The sequence below is a fragment of the Anomaloglossus baeobatrachus genome, chromosome 5 (genome assembly GCF_048569485.1).
Source record: "Anomaloglossus baeobatrachus isolate aAnoBae1 chromosome 5, aAnoBae1.hap1, whole genome shotgun sequence".
Lineage (NCBI taxonomy): Eukaryota > Metazoa > Chordata > Amphibia > Anura > Aromobatidae > Anomaloglossus > Anomaloglossus baeobatrachus.
In genome coordinates this window covers 531,585,251-531,601,743 of record NC_134357.1, presented here as the reverse complement: position 1 = coordinate 531,601,743, position 16,493 = coordinate 531,585,251, and the positions used below count along the sequence as shown (strand labels likewise).

The 16,493-nt window shown below is 44.5% G+C and overlaps 1 protein-coding gene across 1 annotated transcript in view; it reads right to left on the bottom strand.

Annotated features, from left to right (window-relative positions):
- Nucleotides 1-6,015: 6,015 nt before the first annotated feature.
- The window catches only part of LOC142312137 (oocyte zinc finger protein XlCOF8.4-like), an 80,729-nt gene continuing 70,251 nt past the window's right edge, over nt 6,016-16,493 (bottom strand). Inside the window, exon 7 of the mRNA XM_075351030.1 lies at nt 6,016-7,133. Coding sequence (XP_075207145.1) covers nt 6,154-7,133 — 980 coding nt within the window. The 3' untranslated portion in view covers nt 6,016-6,153. The remainder of the gene's footprint in view (nt 7,134-16,493) is intronic.

Sequence of the window (16,493 nt, the reverse complement as noted above, 5' to 3'; positions counted from 1 at the left end):
CTGCTCGTATCCTGTTCGTGACGCCAGAAAAATCGAGGTGTGCCGCCCCCGTGCCAGCAGCCAGGCTGCTCAGATGCGGATCCGCGGTGGCTCGAGGGGTCTCAGGACCCGGGGGTCGTGCGGCCCCTCAATGAAAGGGGGGCTATGTACAGGGGGATTAGAAGTTCGTGACACCACCCATGGTGCATGGTAATTGGGAGACCACCGCTGCTGTTGGGGAGCCCGGTGACAGTGCTGAAGCAGCAGGATGTTTAACCCCTCCGTGGGTAGGGGGTTTGTGTCCCGGGGCCCGTTGGATGGTTGGTGCTTGGGGTGCCATTGGGCATAGGGAAAGGGTTTTCAGTGTACTCACTCAGTCCAGACATAACAACACCGACAGCTTGTAAACTAGAGTTTTGAGCACCACTGCAGCCTGGAGGGAGCAAGCTTGGGTCCGTGCCCTTGGTGTTGTGGTTAGTCTGTGACCCTTTCCTTGGCACCTGTGTTTCTCTTTGGACCCTCAAGTCTGAAACTCTTTGGGTCCCGCTCACCCGTATGGCTAACGGAGTGAGCTTGCTCTCAGGGTTCACACGTAGGATTTCTTTGGACTATATTGGGAAAGTCCTATCCCATCGGTGCGTTAGTACCCCGATTTTGGAGCAGGTTGAGGATGAATCTTGAAGTCTTCACCCCATCGGGTAAATTACCGGGATGCATGAAGCTATTTCCCGGCCTAGGGTCCACGTACCCCGTCGTGCCCTGGCCGGTGATAGCTCAAGGCCGGCGGCTGCCCTCCTCGGCAGTCCGTGCCCCTTGACACTATCCCCTGCGACCGGGGTTCCAGCTCCTACCAGGCCCAGACCAACGTCTGCCACCTAGTAACTACAGGAGCCTTGCTCCAGACCGGTGACCTCTCCCTCTCGGAGAGTCACCTGCACCTCCTTCTCCTTCACTCTCCCTTGCTCCACTCTCTCTGATCAACTGTCACTTTCTCCACTTTCCCCTACCAACTCCCCATCTGGGCGGCTCTATTCCTTTCAGGCCCCTCAATGGTGTGTCTGGTGGGTACAGTGTAAAGTGTTCTTAGGGTTTTGATTGGCTCAGCTATTAGCAACACCAAAGGACCGGGACCTGTAACCAAGGAGGAGTGGATACTGTGCAGATTGCACAATACCCTGTGACGACCTGATAGGCCAGGGCGTCACACATACATACACTGAGCTTTAAAGATTAGATTGGATTATCCTAATAGTTGATGTCTGGGTGGTAGCAAAAGGCCAAAGAGTGTTTCAAATTTCCAACCTTTTCCTGTGTCCTGATTGTAGCAATGCATATTTTCATACTGGTAAGTCGTTCTTCTCTCTGCTGAGATGTTTCAGTGGCCCTTGAGGAAACAGCTCTTCTTCTCTTGTATGTAAGTCTTGTTTCTGTGAAGCCCCGTTACCTTCAGGTCGCCTCAGGGTCTTCAGGGACTTCATGTGCTGGAAATCTTCCGGCAACAGGTTTGTCAGGTTGACTGCTATGGGAATCGTGACACCACTCTCGGTTTTGCGGTCAGGGGTGACCGCCACTGCAGTTTGGGGAGCGACTGGGGCTGGTGGTAATGCAGTCTGGTGTTATAGCCTCCCGAGAGTGAGGCTAGCCCCAGGGCTCAGTTGTGTGTAGTACCACAGGTCGCAAAAGAACTCACACACAGGCAGCAATGTCCTTCAGGGTTTTTACTCACTTTGTTGGTAGTCGTGAGATACGCGGGCGATACTGTGATAGACCAAAGGGGAACCAGGTGTCCTTTCAGGCTGACGAAGGGGTGACTGCTGACTCGCCTTCCTAGCCCTTCTAGTTTTGAGGTAACCCCCGACTTGGAGTGCTCCGGGATCACCCAGGGAAGTTGCAGCTGCTTCTTCTCCCCTTTCTGGCCTGTTTGCTGACAGCATGAACCAAGTAATGCTGACTTCTTGCCCTCTGTTACTTATGGGCCCCCCTCATTGCTGTTGATGCTGCAGGCTCTGCATTGTTCGGTGAGGTACATCCAGCACCCTCACCAGCAGGTTTAGCAGGCCGAGTAGATGGGTTCCTGCTCTAGGGACCTGTTTCCCCGTGCGGGCCTGGCCTACCGGTGGTCCCCTTACTCAACCACCTCTTCGCTAGGTGGTTTTCAGGCGGCCCCACTGGGTAGCCATTCTCCCCTGTCCAGCAGCCACTATAGGTGCAGGGTCTGACTTCTGTCCGCTCACTGGCCTTTGCACTTCAGACTCGGCTGCACTCCTACTCCTCTGACTGCCACTGCACACTCTCTAGCTTCCAGCTCCACCACCCACCACTAGCTGAGACGCGAGGGTTATGCCCCCTCCTGGGTCTACACTGATTAATGCCAAAAGGGAGTAAAATGGTGTGTTAAAATAACTATCACCAAATACTAGTTAAATACTCCTCAAAATTTATAGGGAGGCTATCATATAAATACAACAACCGATTCAGAGAAAATAGCCAACAACAATATATAATAAAATAAATATTTCTTTATTGACAATATATTAAAACGTACAGATAAATGAGCAAGGGAATGGTGAAAAAAGGGGCTTACAACACAGTACTGAGTACCAAAAGTGGTGGAATGTAATCTCAATAAAATGCATAAGGTGCAATTACAGATATGCGGCCGCCAGATGGCAGAGTGGGGAAAGAAATGAATGGGCACAAGCAGAGACAAAATCACCATGAACGTCAATGTAAGTATTGCTATTAATAGAGTGCATATAATAGACCAATATAACAACAAAGCACAATAAGTGCTATAAAGATGGTCAATAATGAATTACACTAAGATAAACAGTCATGGTGATAAGTCTCAGCATGCACCCACCCACAAAATCACCAACTCTGCCACTGGAATTGGTATCCATCATTAAGTGAATAAGATAAGCAACGTAATGTTATAAATAAGAAATACCCAAAATGACAGCAGGGGTTAAACATAGATGGGTATACCTGAGGCCATCAGCAGGACTGTGTGTAGGCAGCCTCCGACCCTACACGTGTTTCGGAGTACCTTCATCAGGGGATGAGTGATGGAACAGCTGGTACGAACATTATCTGGATTACAAGGATCTGAACATCTTGGCTAGGTCCCAGATATGTAAAAAATGATTCCATGATGAGGATTTACGTAGACAATTTCCATCTACTCAGGAACAGGAAGCAATAAGGATACTTGAGGAGTTGGGTGTGGAACACACCACTGACGTCCTTTGTAAGATTCCTCCGTCCATTCGGTCGAGATCCACCAAATTCCCGCCTTTGTCGATCTGTCCAACGGTGGACATATTTGTCAGGTCGGTTGTTGAGGAGCTCAGGGGCATTCTATCACGCCAAGAGAGATTGAGCCTCAACAGATTAAGGAGATTACCTGATGTCATTTTCAAGCCTGCCGACAAAGGCGGGAATGTGATGGTTTGGCCACGTAAAATGTATGAAAATGAGCTATACCGCCAAATTAAAGATGTGAGGTGTTACAAGAAACTTACGTATAATCCATTATCCGCATATAAGAAAATTTTGGATTCATTTTTACAGCAGGCCCTAAATGATGGTATTATTAATCAAGATCAGGTGAAGGCACTTACAATCATTGACCCTGTTATCCCTGCCCTGTACTTACTCCCTAAAGTGCATAAGATTGACTGGAATCCACCGGGGAGACCCATAATATCCGGCATTGGGAGTTTAACGGACAATGTTGGCAAATACATTGACAGCCAATTACAGGGTCTGGTTGAAAGTTTGCCTTCATATTTCAGGAACACATCCGAACTTCTAAGAAAGATTGACGGTCTGTACATTGACGAGGGTATGCTTCTCGTCACTTGTGACGTAGAGGCACTCTACACTAGCATTCGCCATTCTGATGGCATCCAGGCAACTAAATTCTTTTTGAAAACCAGCAGTATGGAGGGTACTCAGGTGGACTTTCTCACTGGACTATTGGATTTTATTTTACACCACAATTTTTGTTTACTTTTAATGGCTCCTTATTTCTACAGCTCCAGGGAACTGCGATCGGCGCGGCATGCGCCAGTTTACGCAAATTTGTTCCTGGGGCTGTAGGAGAGGGAGCTATTCTCAGATGAGTCTACGATATCAATAGAGCGGGTCATATTTTCGACCCGCTTCATTGATGACATTTTCTTTATTTGGAATGGCTCATCTACGGAGTTGCAAGATTTCTTTTGTGCACTAAATAGGAACAGCTTGAATATCCACCTGACCTTCCACTATGATTCAATCAAAATTGATTTTCTGTATGTCGTCATCAAACGTGACCCACAGAATCTTCTTCAGACGGATGTTTTTCGCAAAAAAACAGCAGTCAACTCTTTCCTTCATGCTTGGTTTGTCACATCCTCCTCACATTATAAAAGGGATACCCACCGGTCAATTCCTTCGAATTAGGCGCATATGTTCCAGTGAGGAGGATTTTGAATCACAGGCCAGCGATTTGAGACGGAGATTTAAAAATCGCGGTTATAAGCAAAAGTTTATTGACCGGGCCTATAAGCGAGACAAAGACTCAAATCGTTATGAGTTGCTATATAATCCTAGGAAACAGGGTGCATCCAGTCCTATAAGACTTGTTGTGGACTACCATTCCCATTGGTACAAAATGCAAAGGTGTATTGAAAAATTCTGGCCTATTCTTATGACGGATCCCATCATTAAACAATACATCTTGCCCCGAATGAGTATTACGGCAAGGAGGAGTCGCAATATTGGCGACGTCTTGACCTCTAGCCATTATGTCCCAACACCTTCCAGGCCTTTTTCACAACTACCAGGACTAAGATGGGGTTGTAAATCCTGTGGCAAGTGTGTGGCCTGCCTTAATGTGGAGACAGCCACTGATTTCACCAATTCTGCAGGTACAAAGACATTCAAAATCACTCATAGTATTACCTGTACGACAAAAGCTGTAACCCACTATGCATTATGCCCATGCTCTCTTATTTATGTGGGCCTCACCATGAGGGAACTCAAGGTGAGGGTCCGAGAGCATGTTTGCGACATTAATGCAGCTAAAACTTCCTCGGACACTAGTAATTTGAAAACCATACCCTGACATTTTCTAGAATACCATCAAGGGGATTCTTACTTATTTAAAGTGAGGGGTATGTGTGGGTTTCCTCCGGGTTCTCCGGTTTCCTCCCACACTCCAAAAACATACTGATAGGGAACCTAGATTGTGAGCCCCAATGGGGACAGTGCTGCCAATGTATGTAAAGCGCTGTGGAATTAATAGCGCTATATAAATGAATAAATATTATATATTATTATATACACATAATATATATAATAAATTATACCTTCACATATATTATTAAGTCCCTTCTACACGGACGTCATGTGACCCTTGATGTAGAAGTGAAGTTGTGTGGGCTTTTTTGTGTGTGTTGTTTTGTTGGGGTTTTGTTTCATATTTTGTTTAACTTTATTTTTCTCCCTTAGTCCCACTATTGGACAAGAATATATTTTAGTTTGATCACTGATCTCATGCACTGTTGTTGATGGATTAAAGGGTTAATCCACCTCGATTGGTTCCAGAAACTGGGGAAGTTGCCCACGGGTGTCAGCTGTGATGTACAGCAGTCACCGCAGGAATTTCAAGCACGGGGCGCTGCTATTCACTTATTAGACATTCAGGGTATTTATTCCTCAGTGCCACTTTTTAACGGGGCTGTGGAAGAAGTACCTTGAGTGACTTCCATTAAAAGGCATATCACTGGTGGTTAATTAAGGGGTTAACCCATCATATATTATTATTATTATTATTATGCTATAAAGTGTAAATTTTGAGGGTCAGGTTTTTGGGACAATTGAGTAACTATTTAAAATCCAAGTCCCTTTAGACCCAATAATATGTGTATTGGAGCATAGAGAAGGAAATCTGTTCTCAATGATGGTGAACAACCTTCTATATGGGAGATGTTTTAAAATAATAAATCACATCAAACTTTCCTACAAAAAGGTAATGGAGCGTAGATGTAAATAGTAACTTACAACATATTAGGTTTATTATTGTAATATACATAAACAACATTTCTTCTGACATGCAGATTGTGCATATAAAAAAACGGTAATAAATGGCAGATAACTAATACTGGAAGTTTAAAAAGGCTTCTCTCATATGTGACTTCTCTGGTGTCTACCAAGACTTGATTTGACTTTAAAACATTTCCCACATTCTGAACATGAAAACACTTTCTCCCCTGTGTGACTTCTCTGGTGTTCAACAAGATATGATTCCTCTGCAAAACATGTCCCACATTCTGAACACGAAAAAGGTTTTTCCCTTGTGTGATTTATCTGGTGTTCAACAAGATGTGATTTGTCTGAGAAACATTTCCCACATTCTGAACATGAAAAAGGTTTTTTCCCCATGTGAGTTCTCTGGTGGTCAACCAAATGTGTTTTTTGTGCAAAACATTTCCCACATTCTGAACATAAAAAAGGTTTCTCCCCTGTATGAGTTCTCAGGTGTACAACAAGAGCTGATTTACCTGCAAAACATTTCCCACATTCTAAACATGGAAAAGGTTTCTCCCCTGTGTGACTTCTCAGATGTAAAACAAGAGATGGTTTCTGTGCAAAACGTTTCCCACATTCTGAACATGCAAAAGGTTTCTCCCCTGTGTGACGTCTCTGGTGTGTAACAAGATGTGATTTTGATGTAAAACATATCCCACATTCTAAACATGAATATGACTTCTTTAATGTGTGAAATCTTTCATGTCTAACAAGCTGTGATTTGCAGTTGAAATATTTCCCACATTCTGCACAGGAAAATATTTTCTTATCAGTAGCAAAAGCCATTTTTAGGGACAAATCTTTACTATGTTCTGCACTTGAAAATGGCTTCTTTGCTTTAAGAGCAGCTTCATTTTTAATGCTTGTTTCGTGACTTTTATTTTTCTTACTAGTCTCTGAGGAATCAGAAGTTAGGACCTGTTTAAAAGTATCAGATGATAGAACTTTTCTGTGAAGGGATGATGGGATATCTGGAGTAATGGCATTCACTTCAGTTATGTCTTGTGTGATCGCAGGGTCATCTGATTTAAAAATTGCAGATATTAATTGTCCCTCTGATCTCCTGGTACAGTCATCTGTAAGAATAAACATTATTATTATTTTTGCATAAAATATTTTAACTTAATTGTATAATATTTCTAAAATATCTATAGAAAATGCAAGTTTTGTAGAAAAATAACATTATTTACTGAGATTAAAACAGTTGACAATGTAAGTAACAATAGACCTCAGAGCAGGAATGTGTAGAGCAGTGTTTCTCAACTCCAGTCCTCAAGACCCAACAACAGAACATGTTTTCAGGTTTTCATCAATGTTAGACAGGGATAATTCCATCACCTGTGCAACATTAAGGAAATCCTGAAAACCTGATTGAGGAAAACCTGAAAACATGACCTGCTGGGGAGTCTTGAGGACTGGAGTTGAGAAATACTGGTGTAGAGCATGATGTCGGCCCTTTTTGTTCGTTCAGCATCTCAAATACTGAATTATAAGTCACAAAAAAATGTATGTAGATCAGAATGATACCATTAAAAGACTAAACTCATCCGTAAATAAGCGTCGGAAAATGGCAACACGAAATTATTATTTTTCCCCAATATTTAGAATTTTGTTTCTTTGCTGAAACAGGAAAAATAAGATCAATGTTTGGTATCACAGTAATACTCAGTAATAATCAGTAGACTGATGTGAGAATTAGGTTTTCAACAATTTTTACATCAAAAAGAATCCTGTAAAAGCAAAACTCAAACAGACAATAGCAGAATTGCATTTTTTCACCATTTCGTCCCACCTTGTCCTTCACCTGTGGCCTCAATTCAAGCCGTGACATAGAGACAGAGCCGCGCGATGACAATGAACTCGGGTGAACCTCTGACGTCACAGCTGCGGGCCCCTCACTACTGCCAATGTCGTGACACTTACGTCAGGAGTTCACCAGAGTTCATTTTCCTCGCGCAGCTCTGTCTACTGTCAGCGACCAGTCATGCTGTATGGTGCTGCTGTGACAGGACAGGGATGTAGCAGAGGTGAATCACAGTGGGACCGCACTGTCAAAAATGCATCCAAAACGCATGCATTTTGGATGCATTTTGTTTTGTCATACGCAGTGTTTACAATTGTCAAAGTCTGCCAGAGGGTGTATTTTTTTTTGTCAAATCAAGAACGCAGTGTGTGGACATACCCTAACAGAGAAAATATTTTTCAGGCTTTTGAAGGTAAAATATCCGACCTTTATGTAATAATGTCTGTCCTTTTTTTTTTTTTGATAACTACATTATTTCCCTATAGGAACCATTTCATTAATCGATTTTCAGAGTAGATTAAATTCTGAGAATCAGATCTTGGATTTATCTTAATCCCTTCCTGACTGGGTTATTTCCCGTCTTTTAGTTTTGCTTTTTCACTCACTTTCTTACAAGAGCAATCATTTTTTACTTTTCCATCCACATAGCCATATGAGGGCTTTTGTTTGCAGGATGTTCTTTTGAATGACACCATTCATTTTACCATGTGATGCACGGGAAAGCGAGAAAAAAGTGTGTTGAAATTGAAAAAAAAGTGCAATTCCACAATATACACTACAGTGTAAAAGTTTAGGGTCACAGATAATTTCCTTATTTTTTAAAGAAAAGAACATTTTTTTTAATGACGCTAACATTAAAACAGAAATACACTCTATACATTGTTAATGTGGTAAATGACTATTCTAGCTTCAAATGTCTGTTTTTTTAATGCAATATCTACAGAGGTGTATAGAGGCCGATTTCCAACAACCCCCACTCCAGTGTTCTAATGGTACATTATGTTTTCTGTGTTAGAAGGCTAATGGATGTTTAGAAATCCCTTGAAAACCCTTGTGCAAGTATGTTAGCACAGCTGAAAACAGTTTTCCTGATTAGAGAAGCTATAAAACTGACCTTCCTTTGAGCTAGTTGAGAATCTGGAACATTACATTTGTTGGTTCCATTAAACTCTCAAAATGGCCAGAAAAAGAGAACTTTCATGTGAAACTCGACAGTCTATTCTTGTTCTTAAATGAAGGCAAGCAAGAAATTGCCAAGAAACTAGATTCCCTACAACGGCGTGTACTACTCCCTTCAGAGGAAAGCACAAACAGGCGCTAACCAGAGTAGAAAGAGAAGTGGGAGGCCCCGCTGCACAAGTGAGCAACAAGACAAAGTACATTAGAGTTTCTAGTTTGAGAAATCTATGCTTCACAGGTCCTCAACTGGCATCTTCATTTAAGAGCACCCGCAAAATGCCTGTGTCAATGTCTACAGTGAAGAGATGACTCCGGGATGCTGGCCTTCAGGGCAGAGTGGCAAAGAAAAAGCCATATCTGAGACTGGCTAATAAAAGGAAAAGATTAATATGGGCAAAAGAACACAGAGATTGGAAAAAAAGTGTTATGGACAGACGAATCGAAGTTTGAGGTGTTTGGATCCCACAGAAGAACATTTGTGAGTTGCAGAATGACTGAAAATATGTTGGAAGAGTGCCTGATGCCATCTGTCAAGCATGGTGGAGGTAATGTGATGGTCTGGGGTTGCTTTGGTGCTGGTAAAGTGAGAGATTTGTACAAGGTAAAAGGGATTTTGAATAAAGAAGGCTATCACTCCATTTTACAACCCCATGCCATACCCTGTGGACAGCGCTTGACTGGAGCCAATTTCATCCTACAACAGGACAATGACCTAAAGCCCACCTCCAAATTATGCATGAACTATTTAGGGAAGAAGCAGGCAGCTGGTATTCTATCTGTAATGGAGTTCCCAGCCCAGTCACCAGATCTCAACCCAATTGAGCTGTTGACTGTATGGTACGCAATAAGTGCCCATCAAGCCAATCCAACTTGTGGGAGGGGCTTCTGGAAGCATGAGGTGAAATATCTCCAGATTACCTCAGCAAATTAACAGCTAGAATGCCAAAGGTCTGTGAAGCTGTAATTGCTGCAAAGGAGCATTCTGTGACGAAAGCAAAGTTTGAAGGAGAAAATTATTATTTCAAGTAAAAATCATTATTTCTAACCTAAAATTGTCTGGGTGACCACAAACTTTTGAACTGTAGTGTATATACATATACACTTTTTTTTTTTTAGTTACCATTTTCCCTATATGATTCACTAAAATTGACCCGGCAATATGTTTCTCCAGGTAAGTTAACCCTTTCACCACCAATGATGTACTGGTACGTCATTGGTCATGTCACGGTAATCACCGCCAGCTGCTGCGCTGAGTCAACGGTGAACCCTGCACATGTCTGCTGATTTGAACAGCAGACATGGGGCTAACAGGCACGGGTGGATTTGCGATCCACCAACGCCTGCTTGCCACTTGGATTGCACTGTCAAAATGTGACAGCGCAATTTAAATGGCCGCGATGGGGATCATGCCTTTCAATGCCACCATCGACGGCCCCAGGACGCGATCACAGTGACCTGATGGTTACCACGGTAGCGACGGGTCAGGTTATTACCCCTTTCGCTATCATGACATAGTTCCTGTAAGAGCTTACAAAGTGCAACTGTAATCAACAGAAATGCACAGGCGGTCATACTATTGATCCATAACGTCCCCTAGGGGGACTAGTAAAATAATTAAAAAAATAAGTTTTAAAAAATGACAAAAATAGGAATTTTGATCTACTGGTAATGATGTATCCAGGAGCCCATCATGACAGCACCACAGGAGTTGCTCCTTTGACCTCTACAGGGACAGGAAACACAAGAGGTTAAAAGCCCCTCCCACCCTAACCTCCTCAGGAATGACTTTTCCAACTACCACACTAGGATGGGTACAACATAATTTTATTATTGCTTCCTTCATACAATGTTTAGTTCACATTAAGTATAAAGAACGAAAGGGAGGGAAATAAGGGTGCTGTCATGATGGGCTCCTGAAAACATCATTACCAGTAGGTCGTAATTCTTATTTTCCAGGTCGCCACATGACAGCACCACAGGAGAATACCAAAGTAATCTATTATCAGGGCGGGACCACGGCTTGAAGCACTTTCCTACCAAACAAGGTCTGCTGGTAGGCTAGGACAACTAATTTATAATGCTTGCAGAATGTATTGGACCTGACCAGGTGGCCGTTCTACAAATCTGTTCAATTGAGGCGTCTGCTTTTTCCACCCATGAGGTGGATAATACCCTAGTCGAGTGGGCCCTTAAGGCCCTGTCACACACACAAATAAATCTTTGGCAGATCTGTGGTTGCAGTGAAATCATGGACATATTGTTCCATTTGTACACAGCCACAAACCTGGCACTGATTGTCCACAATTTCACTGCAACCACAGATCTGCCGCAGATTTATCTGTGTGTGTGACAGGGCCTTAAGGTTTACCGGAGGGTCTTTACCTACTGATGTATAGGTGAAAGCTATAGCGGATCTGACCCACCGTGATAAAGTTGCCTTTGTGGCCTTCCCTCCTATTTTTTCCCCTGAATTGTACATATAGAGTAGAGTCCATCCTCCAGTTCCAGGTGGCCTCCAAAAAAGTCAACACTGTCCCATCTGACATCCAATGAATGTAAGCATTGTTCCTTTTGATTTTTATAGTCGTGGCAGAAGGAGGGCAAGATGACTTCCTGCTCCAGATTCATGGATGAAACTACCTTGGGGCAAAAGGCTGGATCCAATTTCAGTATTATCCGATGGTCTAGGACCTGAAGATCGGGATCCCTGATAGATAAGACCTGGATCTGCCAGATTCTTTTGGCCGTTTTGTCACTGCAAGCAGGAACACCATCTTGATCGACAACTTCTCAACCGATATCTGATCAATTGATTCAAATGGAGGGTCGCAAAGTCCATTCAGAACCAAACCCAGGTCCCAAGGAGGCACTGTGGATCTGATAGTGGGTCTCAACCTCTGGATACCCCTCACAAACCGTGAGACCTACAGATGGCAGGCTAGTGGTACATTGAAGAAGACGCTAAGGGCCGAAATCTGTACCTTCAACGTATTTGGTTTCAGTCCCTTGAGGAAGCCCATCTGAAGAAAATCCAAAATCTTGGGAATATTCGGGTGCGCACTGGAAACCGGTTCCTCACCTAGGAATGTGTCTAATCTTCTCCAGACCTTTCTGTAGATGGTCCTTGTTACCGATTTCCTGCTGGCCTGGAGGGTGGAAATAACTGCATCTGATAGGACCTTATTCCTCAGGAACCTCCCTTCAGGATCAAGGCCGACAAGTGTAGATGTTGTAGTTCTTGGTGAAGTACTGGTCCATGGCTGAGGAGATTCTCCCTCAAGGGAAGGAACACAGGGTCTCCTACTACAAGGTTTTTAAGCAACGAAAACCAGCTCCTCTTCGGCCAATAAAGCGCTTTTAATACGGTACTACTTTGGCTCCGTCCTGCTGGATCTTCTTGAGGACTGGGAATCAATGGGAGAGGAGGGAATGCATATGCGAGACTCATGTCCCAGATCTGAGACATGGCATCCACCACGGTGGGATTGTCTCTTGGATTCAGGGGAAACAATTTTCTTGTTTTTGTATTTCTTTTGGAAGCGAACAGGTCTACTTGAAGGGCACCCCATCTGCTGACCAGATTCTGGAATAAAACCTCATCCAATTCCCAATTGAGGGATCTATTGTGCGGCTGCTGAGAGAGTCTGCCAGGTAGTTTTCTTATCCTTTCAGATGGACTGCGGAGATGGATAGCACTGATTTTTCGGCCCAACAAAAAAAATCTCTGTTGCTAGAGATTGTAGAAGGGAATGTCTTGAGCCTCCCTGATGCCGGAGAAAGGACACTGTTGTGACATTGTCAGATAAAATCCTGACATGCTGATTCAGGAAGAGTTCTCGATTCCTCCTGAGAGCTTGCCAGACGGCATTTAGTTCTCTGAAATTTGAAGGCTTGTTCTTCATCTGTACCGGCTACTCTCCCTGGAAGTAACTGGACCAACGTGGGCACCCAAACCCATCTGACTGGCGTCGGTAGTAAGCGTGACACACGGAGAGCAATTCCAGGGAACTCCAACCTGCAGGTTCTTCCAATCCATCCATCATCTCAGATCTTCTTTGAGATGATGCGGTAAACTGATCTTTCTGTTCAAGGACCACCGGAAGCCGATTGTAGCGGTCAAGATCAGCTTCTGAAGGACTCTGGAGGAAAATTGGCTCCACCTGAGGCGTGGAATGCACAATGTCATCAGGCCGAGAATGCTCATGGCTTCCCTGACCGTGCACCTCCTCTTCTGTCTGAAGATCTGGATTCTGTTCCTGATTACCTGTGCCTTCTGTGACGGTAAAAAGGAAGTTCTTATGCCGTAGTCCAGCAAAATTCCCAAAAAGATCTTTCTGGTTTCTGCCTGGAGACTGGACTTGTGGGTGTTTACTATCCAACCTAGTGACTGAAGTTGTTGTAAGGTAATAGTAATCCTACAAAACAGTTCCTCCTGAGGGTCCGCCACCAGTAGAAGTCGTCTAGGTAGGGTACAATTGTCACATCGTCACTTCTAAGATAGGCAACTACCTCTGCCACTACTTTTGTGAATGTTATGGGAGCTGATGACAGGCCGAATAGTAGGGACAGGGAACTGAAAGTGGAAAATCGTTCTCTTTTTTTTTAGGGCAAACCTTAGTAACTTCTGGGATTTTCGATGGATGGCTATGTGATAATAGGCGTCTTTTAGATCTACCATGCCCATGACGGAGTTTGTATTGAGAAGAGGAATAGTAGTTTTTATCAAGTTCATGCGAAATTTTTTGTAACAGACCCACCGGTTTAGAGGTTGTAGGTTTATTATTGTACGGAAGTCGCCTGATGTTTTTTGTTTGTTTTTTTTAGGGAAAAAGAGGGTTGAGTAATGACCCTGAAATTGTTCAAGGACTGGAAAAGGAATTACTGCCTGTGTTTGTAATAAGGTTTCTACATCCGTCCAGAGACGGTTGCAAACGAACGTGGATCGGGGCTTTGTGAGGATAAACCTTTTGGGAGGGGTATGGGAAACTCGATCTGGAGTCCCTGAGCTACGAATTGGAGGACCCATGGATTGGAGGATATGCTCCTCCACTCTTCCAGAAAGCCACGCAGTCTCCAGCCTATGTACATGGCGTCAGGACCTATCCGGTCTCTTCCTGGAATCAAAATGGGAGTTCCTATTCTTCCCCCCATTTGGGTAGCTACACTTCCCTGTTTTCCCTTTTCCTTCGTAATCTTGCCCCTTGAAAGGCCGGAATCTATGAGAGGGCAGAGACGTCCGAGATTTTTCCTCCGGGAATCCTCCTTTTTTATTCGAAGCTTTCTCTAGAATATCGTCTAACACATGCACAAATACCCGGAGACCTGAAAAGGGAATAGAACAAAGTTTATTTTTAGAAGTGCTATCCCATGACCATGTTTTAAGCCATATAGCCCGGCGGGCTGATAGGTTTTCTGCTAGAAATGATGCATTAATCAAACAGACTCTGCAGAGAATCCGCCATGAACCTGTGGCCATCTTTAACAGGGGAATGGACTCCAAGACAGCTTCCCTTGGAACCTTTTTTTTTATCTGAGCTTTAAGATCATCCAACCACCTAGACCTAGCCACTGAAGTAGCTGCTATATTAGCTTTGATGGTGGCCACCAAAGCTTCCCATGCCTTCTTCAGGAGCCCATCTGCTTTCCTGAACATTGAGTCTCTAAGACCAGAAGAGTCCTCAAATGGTAGCGAAGTCTTTTTAGCGACCTTCGCTACAGGAACATCAATCCTGGGAACATCCTCCCATGCTTTGATGTCCTCAGGTTCAAAGGCAAGACGAACCCTGAAGTCCCAGGGAATCACTAGCTTCTTTTTAGCCTCCTCCCATTCCTCCAGGATCATGGTTCAGACATGTTGATTAATAGGGAAGACTCTGTGTCTTTGGGATCTGAGGCCCCCAAACATCTCGTCCTGGATAGATCGTGGTTTCTTCGTCTCCTCCACCATCATGGTCCTTCAGACTGCCCTCAGAAGGCCATCTCTATCCTCTGATGAAAAAAGGTATTGTCTCCCGTCTTCTGGCAATGTTCCCGGAACCTCTTCCTCAACATCCGACTCAGAGTCACAGAATGGGTCTTCCTCTTCAGAAGACTCCTCCAATTCACACCGCTGCCTCTTCCGAGAAGCCATACAGGGTTCTTGTTGGGGCATCATACTGGACATTGTCCTCTGCACTTCCTTCCAAATCATCGCCTCATATCTGTCAGGAAGGACTTCTGTTCCTCCGAAACAATCTTGGCAATACAGGCCTCACAGAGTTTTTTTTAGCACAAGTGTCAGCTAACTTCCCATTAGACACTGCAAACCGTCTAGATTTTCCTCATGACTTCATGGTTGCCTCTTTTTTAGGGATGGTGCCAGAGGCCACAGAAGAACCTCCATCGTGAAATATACAAGGGCTTAGACTATTTAGTACGCCATACTACCCCCATCTGGGCTAGTCCTATGGAACTGGTCCTCACTTGGACCTGGGGTACATCAGGGGAAAGGTCTGAGCGGGCAACCTCATGCATGACTAGGCTTGTTCAGGAATCCTGTACACGACCTGCCCCGAGGGAATACTGACGGCGTCCTTTCCCCTCCCCACAGGTTTTTATTACCTTATTCGGGGTGCTTCCAGGTCCTAGTCCTTCCTTCTGAGTTCCATCCTGGAACCCATGCCACCCTCCAAGAAGTCGCCCTGACCCGTAACCAGAAGTGCGACTAATCCTCTTCTGTGCATCCGTGGCAGTGCATTCCACCCAGGAACGCTCGCCATGCGCAAGACCGGAAGTGCCTGCGGCCACGGCCTGCCTGCAGGATGCGGAGAGCCTTCCGGAGAGGGAAGCGGTTGGCACCGGGAGCTCCTGCTCCACCGGCGAGGCTGGAGGACCTCTCCTTGAGAGGTGTCCGCCTGGGGCTGCTTGATAGGCCGGAATGAGAGAGGAAGACCCCCGATCCACCTGGACCCCCTTCATCCCGACAATAAGATCTTCTTGCGTCTGTACTGTACAGGGACAGGAAAAACACTGAGGAGGTTGGGGTGGGAGGGGCTTTTAACCTCTTGTGTTTCCTGTCCCTGTAGAGGTCAAAGGAGCAACTCCTGTGGTGCTGTGATGTGGCGACCTGGAAAAAAAAAATAAAAGTTCAAATCACCCCCCCATTCAAAATAAAACAGTTAAAAAATTAAAAAATATACACATATTTGGTATTGCCACACACTTGTAGTATCAGGAACCAGAAGTGACTGGGCATGACAGGCTGGAGTTAATGGGTGTGAGTAGAGATGGTGGGTGGCCACCCGGAGTTAGTTAACATTAGTTTTAAGTCCACATTGTCATTGAGTTATTTGTAATAAACACGGTGGTTTGGGGTTAAGACCCCCAAAAGAGGGGATTCCGGAGGGCGGCCAAGCTCCCCTTGCATTATCAAAGTGACATGCTTGCGGCTTAGTGGGTGTTAGTTAGTCTTGGT